At 42.5% G+C, this 14,397-nt stretch overlaps 1 protein-coding gene across 1 annotated transcript; it reads right to left on the reverse strand.

Moving 5' to 3' along the window:
• Window positions 1-7,851: 7,851 nt before the first annotated feature.
• On the reverse strand, window positions 7,852-13,952 carry LOC147314550 (amyloid protein-binding protein 2-like). Its single transcript, XM_086261564.1, has 11 exons — window positions 13,886-13,952; window positions 13,201-13,324; window positions 11,751-11,919; window positions 11,572-11,661; window positions 11,400-11,467; window positions 11,215-11,320; window positions 11,005-11,129; window positions 10,530-10,615; window positions 9,962-10,152; window positions 9,032-9,197; window positions 7,852-8,722 (listed from the first exon to the last, which is right to left on the reverse strand). Exons 1-11 carry the CDS (start codon window positions 13,935-13,937, stop codon window positions 8,460-8,462), a joined length of 1,440 nt encoding a protein of 479 aa, XP_086117690.1. The 5' UTR covers window positions 13,938-13,952; the 3' UTR covers window positions 7,852-8,459.
• Between the last annotated feature and the right edge of the window lie 445 nt (window positions 13,953-14,397).

Raw genomic sequence — 14,397 nt, forward strand, 5'->3', positions numbered from 1 at the left:
CTACACACTCACCCACATTACCCCAATCACTGGCGTGTTTACACAACAGAGACGCTGAGTCTTTGTTACGGGCGCCAGCCACTGTGACCTCGTTGTGTGGACACAGAGAGACCTTGCTGTGACTCGCGTCTTCCCTGCTGTGGATTTCTGGAAACCGCGCTTAAAGCAAGCACAAGACTTCTTTCGTAAAGTGTGCCTTCCTGAACTTGTTGGGAAATACTTCTGGAAACAACGTGCTGCTCTAAATAGCCTGTAATGTTTCATGTTGTGGTTAAAGATTGATGACAGCTGTGTGGTGCGATGTAAATAGTTTGCATTTCATTTTTATGTGATTGCTGTGTACATGTGAATAGATCTATAATAAAGAAAAACAAACAAATATACTATTCTTTTTTGTTTTATTAAAACAACTTCACACAAAGTACAGCTATTTACAATGTACCGACCCGGAAGTGCTTTCGCCCGGAGCTGCCGCACCCGCGGTCAATCCACCAGCTGCTGCCAATCAACTACCATCTTCAGCAGGGCTACTTAATGGTGTGGCTGAGCGACAGACAGCGCTGGAGTATTGCACTAAGCCTGGGTGGGATTGACGGAGGATTCACGGACACTAAGGAAGCACTTGGAGGAGAGACGGGCACTCACTACCATGCACGGGCTTACACGGAAGGAGGGACGCACTATCACCATTGTTGCACATTTGAACTGTTGTCACCTTGCTGCACTGTAAATAAATGCACTGTCATTATTTCTGAGCTCCGCGCCTGAGTCCACTCTTTAACAACCGTGACAGCCTGATTCTTTTGCTCCATGTTTTGGAGATCCCTTTGCATCTCCCTAATAGTAGCATTCGCGCGTTGAAGCTGGGCAGACGGTTCTTTTAATTCAGCACTCTTTGTCTTGTTTTCCTTCATCAGGAGCAAAATCTTCTGTCGTGCTTCACCAAACTTTCCTCTACCAACAGGCAGGATTAATCCATGCATTTATGTTGTTCACATTAAATTCTGATCCTGCCGTTCAAATGTCCTGCTGAAATCAAGACTTGCCAGACAAGGCAGCATTGTCCACACTTCTCGTGTCCAATTCTGGTGTGATACATTCTTTAATTAAAAATTATCAGCTATGGATATAAAATTATACCAGTTGGAGGGAGAGGGGTTCAGTTGGACATCAGTGAGCACCTTACCAAAGCTGAAAGAAGATGGTTTATGCAGCAAAAAAGTATATAGTGGCGCTATATTCAGGCTATATTCAATTTGGATTCTTGCCCTATGGTTATGTGATGTGCTGGGGGTGAAGGAAGCCTAAACATTTCGAGAACCACTGTATTATATGGGACACACACAGTGTTGGGGAGTAACGGAATACATGTACCGCCGTTACGTATTTAAAATACAAAATATGAGTAACTGTATTCCGTTACAGTTACCGTTTAAAAAGGTGGTATTCAGGATACAGTTACTTTGTTGAAATAAATGGATTACACTGCGGTACTTTCCTGTTTCATGTTGTCGCGGGTCAGGACTGTTTGGTTTTGTTTGACAGCTACGTGCTGTTGTTCCAGGCGGCAGCGTTACGGTTGCCATGGTTACAGGGCGACGCGCTCTCTCTCTCTCTCTCTGCGCCTGCGTGTTTCTTGGGTGACAGAGCGCCTTTTCGTTAAGTAAAGCAGAACTTGGAGCCCCATCTTCGGTTAAAGCCAAAGTCTCGTTGCAAAAATTACAACCTCTGTAACTACCCCCACAAATACGGCACCTGTGGTGTAATATATCCCCCAATGCTTTCAGTTTGTGTCTTGTACAGATCCCATGTGGTCGTTGAAGTGGCGCTTGTAGCGTTAAGTCCAAGTGCTAACTTCAGTTTCACACAAATTGTTACGTGCTTAAATTACACAAAATGTCAGAAATCTGCACCGTCGTGAACAAAAATCCAAACCTAACTTTTCATGATTTGTTAGGCTGACCCTCTGAGGTCCAAAATATAACTGGACATTTTTGACTCCTGTTGATTTTACATTTGTATTTCACCCTCAGATTGTTTCATTTTTATTTTCTTCCTGCCTTGTTTGGTATCATTCTTTTCAGCTCAACCTCATGTGTCTGAATTTAGTTGGTTTTTTCACTGACTTACTGTATTAACACAACTGATCTGAAATCACACAAAAAAAACCCATAAAATCCTAGTAGTTAGGTTTTTTTTACTGTCAAAACCACAGACATGTTGAGTAAATTATTTTTATAACTTGAAATGCAAATATAAATTGTACATTTTTAAAAGTTGTGCACACATTTTATAAACATATACAACTATTTATCTGAAAATGCAACCAATACATCTGGCATTTTTAAAATTTGGTACAACCATTTAAAAATACTACTATAACTAAAATGAAAGAACAATCAGGTGTCACAATAAGATGCCCCACAAACTACTTGTGCCAGTAAAAAAAATGTCCACCACAAGAGGACAACAGGTGTAGCACTGCTCCTGTTTTCACCTGGTGACAGTGTTTACATTGCAATGTGCCTTTGTGACAGTCATTAGTGGCCTCACTGACACACAAAGCAAAACTATGACTACACAACACACTAACTATACACTCCACGCTAAACATCACAAATCTCCCACATCTCAAAACCGGCTATCGATCTCTGTCTCTCTCTCGCTGTCTTGCTTTCCCCTCTTCCTAAACAACCAAATCCCAGATGCTGACTTTTTTTAAAAAATTGGTCGACATGGTGCATTTTTCCATCGAGAGGAAAGAGGTCTCTTTTTTTCTTTCTTTACTGTTTTTGCACTCTCATTAGAAGATGCTTAATTTAAAAATAAAAAAAAAAAACAAGAAAGAAGAAAAAAACCAAACGTAACGATATGATTTAGTTTAGTTGAAATCAGGCACCTTCTGTTTAAATGTGTTCTTGTGAATTGATTGTGTATTGCATACATTTGATTTGACTTTCTGCGAGACAACAGTCGTCCGCTGGCCAAAAAAAGTTTTCCAAATACCTCCACGTGATCAAGCCTGGATTTAGAAAACAATAGCAAAAAAATCTGCACCTCCTGCTTCACATGCAATTTGTATTTGTGTGTTCAGAGGCGGCGGCGAGAGGGGAGACCTCGGCTCATCCACGGAACAACTGAGGGAAAAGTGTGGACTTTATACCAGTTTTTAAATTGTGTTGATCGGCCACGTAAAACCAGAGTTATGATAAAAATATCTGCAATGTTTCTTTGTTTTTTACTGAATACTGTCGTTGTTTATATTTACTGTGGGAAGAAACGGTAAAAACAGGAGTGACGGCGTGTTTTTGAGATGTGAGAGATTTGCGACGTTTAGCGCAAATCTTGTGTAGTTAGTGTGTAGTTAGTGTGTAGTTAGTGTGTAGTGTAGTCAATAGTTTTGTTGTGTGTCAGAACAATGAGGCGACTGCTGAATGTTACAGGTGTTACAGCAGTGATACGTCTGCTGCTGTCAGGCCTGCAGGTATCAGGCTGTTGTTCTCCTTCATCTCATAGTGGACAGGAATTATTTTTTGGAGCGGCACAAATAATTTGTGTTCTGTAAATAGCTTGAAATGTTTATTTTAAAAAAAACGCCTTGGCTGCATTTTTAGGTAAACAGCTGCAAAAAATGTTGTTGTTTGCATAACTCAGTTACCTTTTTGAAGAAGTAACTATATAATTAACTGCCCAGCATTGGTCATTATTTACTGTATTTTGCAGACAGAGTTACAGACTCTCTCCCAGACCACAGACTCATACTCATGATATGAGTCAGAGCTTCATAAATTTCTTTTTTAGAAAGTTGTGTTTTCAAAATTGGAGTTTAAGTTATTTTTACTTCCAATAGTTTTAACATGCTGCACAGGTCATGAACAAGATTTCTTTAAAAAAAAAAAAAATCATTGTAAGTGGGCTAAAGCAGTTAATTAAAAGTAGTCTAACATAAATGCTGTAATTTGATTATTTTAATAAACCATGTAACCTGGGTGGATTCGATGCTGGCGTGACCACAGTGCACACATCTGCTGTTGCTCACAGTGGTCCAAGAGACCACTCAGGGAGTTTGTGTGTTCGCTCAGACACATGAAAAATTAGAGGGAACATCCCTACAGTGTAATCCTGCCCCCACCGTGCTTCGCTGTAGTGATGGTGGTGTTCGGGTGATGAGCGGTGCCTGGTTGAGGTCTGCATGACAGACTAGTGTGCTGGGATGCATCATCAGTGATGTAACATGAGGTCATCACAGGTTTTAAACCTCTCAACATCAGACACCCTCTCTCACCTGGATTAATCAGACTCACAGCTGCAGTCGTCAACAGATCTGCCTTCTTGATCCAAAGACACCTTGTGGCTTTCTCTGCTGCCTCGCTACCTGATCTAACGACCCTCATTTATGCCCGGCAATAGAAGCACTTTGCAGAGTGAACACTTTACAAATCCTGGGCATCCCACCTCTGCATGCTCGCAGGAAGATCGTCCGCCTGTGCCTGCTACTATGCACACTTTACCTCGTTTGCCTCTTTTATGTGCTTTGCAGGGTGTACTTTTAATTCCAGCACGATCAAATATATGTAAAAAAAAAAATATTATGATTTGTATAGCAGCAATCCTAACCCTTTAAAATCTGTCTTGTGTGTAAAATGTCAGTGATGGAAGCTGTAAGGCTAGTCTATAAAAGGAGTAAAAGTTTCACAGTGAAATGTAGTGGCAATTGCCAAAAATGGCAATTTCCAAGTAAAGTCTGAAGTTCCTTTCCACTCGCTGTATTATGCACTATAACTCACCTATACTTAAAGCCAGATTTAAAGGAAGAAAACTTGAAGGACTGAAATCAAATAAACTGAATATTTCATCTCATCAGTGTAAAAGTGTCCTGTTGTTTGCTGGGATGGTGAAGTCCAGATGTGTACAGCTGACGGACAGCAAAGAGGGAAACTGTGATGGTCAACGATGTTTTAATGTTTTTGAAGCTAACAGTGAAGCAGTAACAGGACAACAGTGAACACATCCCACACGTCTCCTTTGAACTCTGAAGAGAGAAGCGGGCTGTTGGAGACATCGCAGCTTCAATTTGAACTTTGTCCTGCGCCCCCCACCCCCGACACCACCACTTGAACTACACTATTCCCTTTCAGACATCAGCAGATCATCTTGGCCAAGCAGGAAAAAGGAACTTGCACCTCAGCCGAAGCTGGATTAGAAACTGCTGCCGAGACCTGTTTTGTAATCCTCTAGAGAAGATGCAGACGTAGCCCTCACAGCACACACGTCAAATCATGCAAAGTTTCTCCATGATTCACTTTTTAAGACAAAGAAATATTCATGATCCTTCTCTTTGTATGCACCTGTTTACAAGTAAAGTCTGTAGATAAGAAATCTACTCAGAGGTGGAGGGGTGGGGGGTCTATTTAAGCCAAAGCACTGAGTGTTTAGCTGAGAGCTGGACCTCCTCCTCAGCTACAGCCCCTCACATCACTGTTACAGAGGGAGACATTGACAGCACTGAAGCAACAGCAAGGCAAAGCTTGTTTTCTTCATTCGTTCTTTTCAAAACAAACTAAATACTAAATTAACAGCGGACTATTCATCCATGGCATCACATTCTCAGTAACGTTGCACAGAATCTCCACAGCCTGTGTTCAGCCTCGACTGTGCAAAATCTCATCCTTCATCTGCTACAGCATGCGTCCATGCCTTTCTTCACGCCACTGTTACGCAGCGTCTCTTTAAGCGCTCATTTCTCCTTCACCTCTTATATTGACAGACTGCTTTAGTGAAACAAGGGTCCATGTGTAATGTTAGAATTGCACTAACGAAAAAATCCCATCCAGAGAAGCTGGTGATTCCCAAACTGTGGACTAAATATTAGACTGAAAGCATCTGCAGTGGAAGGCTTTACAGGATCACAGGTACATAAACAGTGCTGTGAACAAGAGCTTGCCCCGTTCTTGATATATACATTGTTTTTTGCATTTTTGTCTCACTTTCAGGTCATCATACAACTGTTAATGTTACACAGACATAACCAGAATAAGCTCAAAATTAGGATTAAGGGTAAAAAGTTATCCAAACCTACCTGGCCTAAAGTCTAAAAACTGGTCGAGTATGGAGGAGCACTGGTGGGGTGTTGGCCATGAACAACCTGTTAAGGTCATGGACTTGCTGGTATATTTGGGATTGTGTTGTTCTGCTGCGTAACCCGAGCACGCTCGAGCTGTACGTCGAGAGCAGAATTCCTTTTTCCATCCAGATCCTTAATCATCCAAGCAGCCCACTTCCACTCCCACTCCCTCCACATGCTCTTACTGTGATGTTCTTTTTATGAAAAGCTGTTTTTGTTTTTTTCCTTTTTCAAACAGGGCCAGGTAGGTTCTTTTGTCCCTCACCAAAAATCACAAATCAATTAAAAACGTATGTTATCTCATTTTAAATGTTGTCTGATGATCTTAATCACTGCAGTGTGACAAACATGCATGAAATGAAGAAATCAGGAGGCAAATACTTTGTCGCAGCACTGTAGCTTACTCCAAATATACAGAACAAAATCCAAACAGGTTTCAAATGGACCAACTAGGTGTTCAAATGTTCTGTTTTCTCATGTCAGTGAGCCAAACCCATTAACATGGTTAAGTCACGCACACAGCTCTGGCTACACACCTGCTGTTCAAACTATTTGTGTGTGACAGGCAGAAGAGAGCTGGCTTTAAGAAAGACAGAGGCACTAAAAGAGCTGTTTTCAGATAGACACTGACTTGAGTGGCTGCCCCAAGGCTCAGGATAAGGTCAATAAGGATTATTTAGAACTGAGAATAATGAAAAGATACAATATTACAGTCTAAAAATAAGAACATGTTCCTTTAAAGCCCTTTCGGCACAAAGTATGTAATGGCCGTTGCATACTTTGTCCACTAGAGAGCCTAAGTTAGCTTTAAAATACCAACATGGCAGCTGTAGAGCTGGTGTCCTGCAGGCTTTAGATATGACCCTGGGTCAACACACCTGAATCCAATGATTAGTTCATTGTCAGGCCTCTGGAAACCTTTTTAATTTAGCCATTTAAACCAGCTGTGTTGGATCAAGCACATGTAAAACCTGCAGGACGCCAGTCCTTGAGGCCTGGAGTTCCCCCACCCCTGTTATAGAGCTAAGATGTCGAGTAAAACTGAAAACCAGCCGAAGCTGAGCTTTTAAATAAAGCAACAGATGAGATTCTGGACAGCGAGACTCTGAACGATGGGCCAGTAACAGAAAAACATATCAGGAACTTTAATGGGATTTTCTGACAGGAGGGTGTGAAGCAGAGAGGCCACATGCACAATAATCAGGCTGCTATGCAAACACGCACACAAGCACACAATATTGGTCCCCACTGTAGCGCCGTTAAGGATATAATAGTTTATTTAGCACTTCAAAATATGGGTCCGTCTACAGACAGATAACTGCAAGCTGGTGTAAGGCTGGTAGTCATCGGTGGAGCACTTGGGCACCGAGAGTTGTGTTCCACTCACTCACTCACACATACAGCCTCAAGATGAACAAAGCGAGGCTGCGGAGCCTTTGCACATGTAGCAGCTTCCTCTTTGCCCTCCCATCCGTGTCCCTTGTTATCATAGTGTTGAGCCATTTCTCATTCAGTAAGAAAACTTAAACAAAGGGCTACATAAACATATGTTTGCATATAAATTATTGGCATTTTAATGATGCTATGTCAGTACTAAGCTGGAAAAAAAGACCTGTGAAAACCTGTTGTGTGTAAAAACCACACCTGGTGTTATCACATTCTCCTCCACGCAACTTTGAGGGTTCGCGTTCAGTTAATTGCAAAGAAAAAAACAACAACAAAAAGCCTTCAAATAAAACTCAAGAGTACAATCTGTATTTTCTTTAACTGTACAAGTGTCAAAAATATCCAACTATTTCCAGCTGTGATCTGCCAAGTGATGCTGATGGATGTGCAGGTATTCCACAGATGCTGTCGTGCAGCTCTTGAGAACACGGGTTCGCTCCCGGAGATCTGAGCTACACTGGTACGGTACAAAAGCAAAACTGCTGTCCAGGAAGAAAAAGGCGAGTGAGATGAGAGGCGAGGAGGTCGTGCGTCATCCTTATAGGACGTCTGACGTTTCTTTTCGAGTCCCCAGTCTCGGGCATGTGTCCTCTTTCTGTTGGAGAAACGCAGTGACTGCATCTTGATGGTGAGAGTGTGTTGATGAGGTTTGATAAGTGTCTTCTCTATTTATTTTTTTTATTCCATGAAAACGTGTGTATGTCTGTGTGTGTGTACTGGCAGCATACAAAGTCAACCAAGCTGCCAGTGATGTTTGAATTTGCTGTGTTACTAATCCGTGTGAAACTGAAGCATCACATTTTGGGCTCAAATCATGTCCACACCAGGCTAAAACCCACCCACTTGTCTCTTTTCCCTCCTCTCTTCTCCTTCTCATTCGGTCAACCAATCAGCCGAGACAGGGGCGGGTGGGGCCTAGGCTCTGGGCCAATAGGAAAGCTTGTACCACCTCCTGGGTCTGCTGGGGTGTAGTGTTGACGTCCTCCAGGGCATCCGCCACTGCAAACTGCCGGTCCCTCAGCCGGTTCCAGTTGGACAGTACGTTGTGGTATTCAAACACCTTCTCGTAGTTTCCCACTGAGTTGTAGAGTTTGATCAGGCCTCGGTAGTCGTACTCCAGCCCACTGTAACCCTCGCCAAACAGCTTTTTACCTGTGAAGACAGAAACATCACAGACCATGTTTCATTCAGTCTCTCTGACTCGAGCCCCGTTTTTGATAATGTTACCCTCTTCCATTGTAGCGAAGTAACGTCAGGTGTTGGACTGATTAATGTCAGCTCTACATAAATGATTACATAACAATAACAGCAAAACTTGGCAATTAACTGAGAAGTAGGTTGAGTATGATGCATCTCAGTACAACATGTTCTGTGACGAAGCAACATCAGGACCCAGGCCTTGGGCCTCATTTACTGTGACACTAAAAAACATGGACGTGAACTTGTTCTGCTCTTACTGACCGATAGCGATGGAGCGCAGATAGAGCCTCTCTGCATCCTCGTACTGGTTCATGTCATAGTTGTAGAGGGAGGCCAGGTGACCCACAGACAGAGCCACCTCATAGTCTTCGTGGCCCAGTAGCTGCTCCTTAATCTGGATGGCTTTGATGTGCATCTCCTCTGCCTCCTGGTTACACAAATACGTGTGCAAGACAAAGAGATATGAATCACAAACAAAGACAAAACTCAAAGGCAATATTTATTTGGTTTCCATGGCCTTTCCCATAAATCAAACATCCAGCTACGTTTCCACTGAAAACAAAAAGTGGTTCAGTGCCTGTAAGTGTTGTAACTGGGTCAAAGTAAAGTTGTCACATTACACTCTGAAAGCAAGTTATGGCCTTTCACACTTAAATTGTTTTCCAGTCCATTTCCAATGGACTAAAAGGAATAACGTGTAGTCCCAAGTCAGTCTCTCATTAACAGCAGGATATTAGATACTTGCCCAAAGTCATTTCAGCTGCAGACTAGAACTTCTGCAGGATTACTTTTAACCTCCACTCTGGCTTTTTATAGGCCAAAGACAGCATCTAAGACTGGTGCACACTCTTTATAAATGTGCACCACTCTGATATTTGTGTAATCCCAGCCAACTGCAATGACAATATTTCACATCTCATCATTTCTGGCTTTAAATAGCAAAAACCATTCAGTCTCCCACAAACAGTGGTTTGTGCTTGTAAAAGCACAATGTGACTCACTCTCACACAAACACTCATCTCTTAATCAAGATGAGGTGAATGTGGAATAGCTGTTCTCTGCCGTTGACCTTTTCTTACACTGAGATTATTTTTATCACAAGGCAGCACAACTGGCACACGCTGGGATGGTTTATGCCCCTTAATTTTAATTATTGTGTCAAATATTACAAACCACACATGTCCTCCTCACCTTAAACTTCCTCATGGACTGGTAGAGTCGTCCGAGGTTGCCATAGTGTTTGGCTGTCTGTACGTTGAACTCTCCGAAAGCCTTCTTGGCCAGCTGCAGCGAGGAGAGGTGCAGGTCGTGAGCCTCCTGCAGGAGGTGCTCTTCTGTCTCTTTATTGTGACAGTCGATGGCAATTTCTTCCAGAATCAGGGCTGTTGGGGAAAAACAAGCAAACGCAGATAGAGTCTATAAGACATAATGCACAGCTTCAAACAGATACAGCACTGTGCAAAAGTCTTGAGCTATCCCTAACTTCTTATGTTTTAAAGGATTCAGACTCCATGTAAACTGGTCTTAATCAATAATTCTCCAGGCGTCCTGAAGCTCTTTCAAACTGTTTGTTTGGACATCGGCTGCTTTTTCACTCACTTGCTGAATGTTTTTTTAATCTGTCAAACCACAAAAGTTTGACCTACGAATAGACAACTTAGCAAAGAACCAGTTTTAAATTGTTCTTTCAAGGTACTTTATTACAAGCAGCCAGTCACACACACGAGCATAATACTACTCTCCACTTTGCCTGCCTTACCTTTGACTCTCTTAGAGGAGGCCAGCAGAAGATGGTCCTCAGGCAGAATGTGAGTTATGATGTCTATGGCACGTTCTGCATGGAATCTGAGGGACAAACACAGCACTCAGTCGTGTAACTCAGACTTGGCTGGAAACTCTACATATTGGGGACAAACACTTCCAAGAATATCAAGTGTTTCCATTGAACAAAGTTGTTTTGCAGCTCATACGGTCCAAAAGTGGATCAAAGGTCTCACCATTAGGCAATGCTGAATCACAGCCTTTGTATACACGAGGAGCATCACATGATTAATTACACAAACAACAGGCATCTCCAGTCATCTTTACGTCTGCCCGTGTGTACAGTTAAACATTTGATATGTGCAGCTGCATACACATTACCCAAATACCAGAGTCTGACTTTGGGTGTTGGACTACATTTACAAGGCAGCTCATGAGGAATGTAATTAGCCGAGTTTAGAAGATGCACTCACAGAGCATTGTCAAATTTCCCAGAGCTGTACTGGTGCACATATGAGGAGTAGGCTAGGTCTTCATGGGCTGTGGCAACATGGATGTTCTTCCCCCCAAAGACCGATTGTCGGATATCCAGCGCTGTCTGGGATTTGTACATCAGACAAGATTGAATTAAATAACATCACTGAAAACAAGAGCATACTCCTGTAGCACATCGCTCTACGTACCTGGTAAATAGCAACCGATTGGCATATGTTGTCCACATTTAATAAGTAAAATCCATAATCTAGCAGCGTGTCGGAGTACTTGGGATGCTTGTGTCCAAAATGTTCTCTGTAAGACAATATTTTCAGTCAGAAACTGCGATGTTAGAAAGTACCCTGTCGAGTCTTCATTACACCCAGCGGGTTACCTTGCTAGAAACACTGCATGTTTGATCAGCTGCTCTGCTTTTCTGAACTCTCTTTTCACCACGCAGGCCTGCAGGGAAGAGACAATCCACAGTTTACACATGTGTCTGGAAGACTAGTGTAAAAATTCAGACAAAGACTGATCTGAGCGATAAATACATGTGTGAGTGTTACCTTGGAGGCCTGGCGAAGGACATCAACCACTACTTTGACAGGCAGCCCTGGAGTAATTTCCTTCATAGCCTCTATACACCACCTGTACGCCTGAGAGACAAGGTCATTGCAGACAGAAAGGACTTTCAGTTGTCTCAGTATCAAAACTGTAAAGCACCTCAGTGGTCAAACCTACACACCTCGTCATAGTGGCTTTTGGCAAAGAGCAAGGCACAGAGCTCGCCATACAGCGCTGCCTTGTTGGCCTGGTGGCCATGTTTGGCTAGTTTGTCCATGTAAGACTGAGCAAGCTTGAAGGTCTCCTCCCCAAGGTGGTACTTGCAGTTTCCATTACGGACATGAAGCAGCCTGAAGAGAGAAGACAGGGACGCTTCAGTCTCAGTCTTATCTGCTGTATTACTGCATAACTGTCAATTTAAAAACAACAAAAGCTGTGGAAGGAAACTGCTGCACTGGTTTCCCTGAAAATAACTGGATTCAGTTTTCCGCAATTTGCAACATGTGTGTGTGCATGTATGAGAGAAGCTCAGGCTGGCTGTCACCACTGCTACCGTCTCCTGGATTCCTCAGTTTGTATGGATGGTGAAGCCCATCTTTAATGTGGTGTTAGTGCTACTGGGGCACCACACAGGACAGTCCTGTTGATTTTCTACACTATAGATTTCCAGTGTAACAGGGAATCGAGCCACATGCAGATGCTCTCTAACGACACTGCAGTGGTTGGGTGGGCAGGAGTCAGAGTACAGGTACTGGTGAGACGTTTTGTGGGATGGTCCAACAAAAATCTCCCCTTCCTGAACGTCCCCAGGACAAAGAGATGGTTGCTGACTTCCATAGTTCACTTAAATGACTGGACACTAAACTGGAGAACCCAACAGTGATGCTGTGTACAACAGGCGGATGAACAGTCTCTAGTTTCTCGGGATGCTGGTAGACATGTAGCAGGATCAACAAACTAATCTGGAATCGTCATTGGGCAGCAAGGGACAGGCGGTCACTGAACAAACTGCTCTCCATCACGGACAACCCATCACACCCACTCGGTTACACACTACAGAGACAGCAGAGCTCATATAAAACTGTACCACAGCTTACATGTTTGTGCCCGGTCAACACACCTGTCAGGACCAAATATGCTACAGAAACATCTGGATCAAACATTTTTGCAGCTTTTTCTTAGCTCTACAGTGTTCAGTTTATTCATTAATACCATTTGCTAGGATTCATTTATATACAAGGCCTTAAATATGGGCCCATGGTACTTCTAACAATGTTGCTGTTTTAGTTTATAACAGTTACAGTGTTGTTACTCCATGACAGATAGCTGCTACTTCCACTCAGAAGGAAACCTTAACCGTCTGTGATGAGATACAGTTTCTGTGTTTTATCCGTTTTCATCTGATAAGAATCAAAAAAATGTAAAGACAGACTGTTTAACAGCTCTTCATATGAATCACTCAGTGGCTTTTATTCACAACTAACATTTCAAGCTGTGCTGTCAGACGCCTAAGTGTTCTGGGAGAAAACACATGTTGTGTAACATCATATCTGGCACATCTAACAATTATGGTATTGTAACTATAGGACACAGAGTTCCCTGGTGAATAAAAGCAGCTCTTTGACACTGACCTGACACAGCATTCCACAGCCCGGTAGCAGTGGAGGACCTCACTGTGGAGCGTGCACAGCTGCAGGCACGACAGAAACACTTTCTCTGCATCTCCATACCAGCCCGCATCAGACAAGAAGCCACCTACAAACAGAAACATGACAGTCATCTGCCTAACAACTATGGTGTCTGCTGGTCATAGCACAAGGGTCTTAAGAAAACCAAACTTTGACTGGAAGTTTGGTCACTTAGAAAGAAATCTCTAGAGCATAGGTGTCAAACTCTGGCCCGTGGGCCAAATTTGGCCCGCAGCCTAATTACATTTGGCCTGCGAAGCCATACCAAATTATTATTAGAGCTGGCCTACTGGTATTATACAGCTAATATATATATTAGCTGTATAATACTAATACTTTGCTTGTTCCATATTCAGTTTTCCAGCAAAACCTATTTGAGTCCATAAGAAAAGATTCATTCTTACATCTGGAGGAAGATTTTTTTTTCAATAAATATTAATGTTAGCCTGCAACTTTGTTCCATTTTGAATTTTGGCCCACTCTGTATTTGAGTTTGACACCCCTGCTCTAAAGTTTTAAGGCACAGAGAATATCAACCCAAAATCCAGAAACACACATTATGTAAAAGTTAATGACATGCAAATCAGTTTCTAAGTGAAATAAATATTTAGTATTTTGGTGGAGAAACCCTTGTTGGGAAGCACAGCAGTAAGATGTTTCTTGTAGGGATTTTGGCCCATTGCTCTTTACAGAAACTCTAAAACCTGGCTGTTGCTTAGCAACTTGAGGCTTCGGCTCACTCCACAAATTTCATATAGGAATGCCAAGCTTCTTCTTATCCTCTCCTTTGTTACCTTGTTGGTATGTTTTGGGTTAATGTCATGTGGGAAGACTTTTGTTCTTTGGTGGAGAAACTGGAAAGAAACTGATTCTGCAGACAGGTGTGCTTTATACACATAATGAGTTAAGATGGGGAGTATCTGGAATTCACTGACTAATGTTTCAGAGATCTATGGGAGCTAGAACTCTGCTCAAATATTAAATTCTCTCAATGACATGACAATAGGGCTGAACGATATATCGCATTTGCGATAATATCGCGACATGATCAAGTGCAATTTTCTAACCGCAAAGGCTGCGATTATACTCTGGACATGTCCAAATTCATGGGCTGCATCCTCCTGAGGCCGCATTTGTAGA

This window comes from Aulonocara sp. 'chitande type north' Nkhata Bay, linkage group LG14 (genome assembly GCF_057382095.1).
Source record: "Aulonocara sp. 'chitande type north' Nkhata Bay isolate Kocher_YH1m ecotype deep benthic linkage group LG14, A_spYH_male_GT1.1, whole genome shotgun sequence".
Taxonomy (NCBI): Eukaryota; Metazoa; Chordata; class Actinopteri; order Cichliformes; family Cichlidae; genus Aulonocara; species Aulonocara sp. 'chitande type north' Nkhata Bay.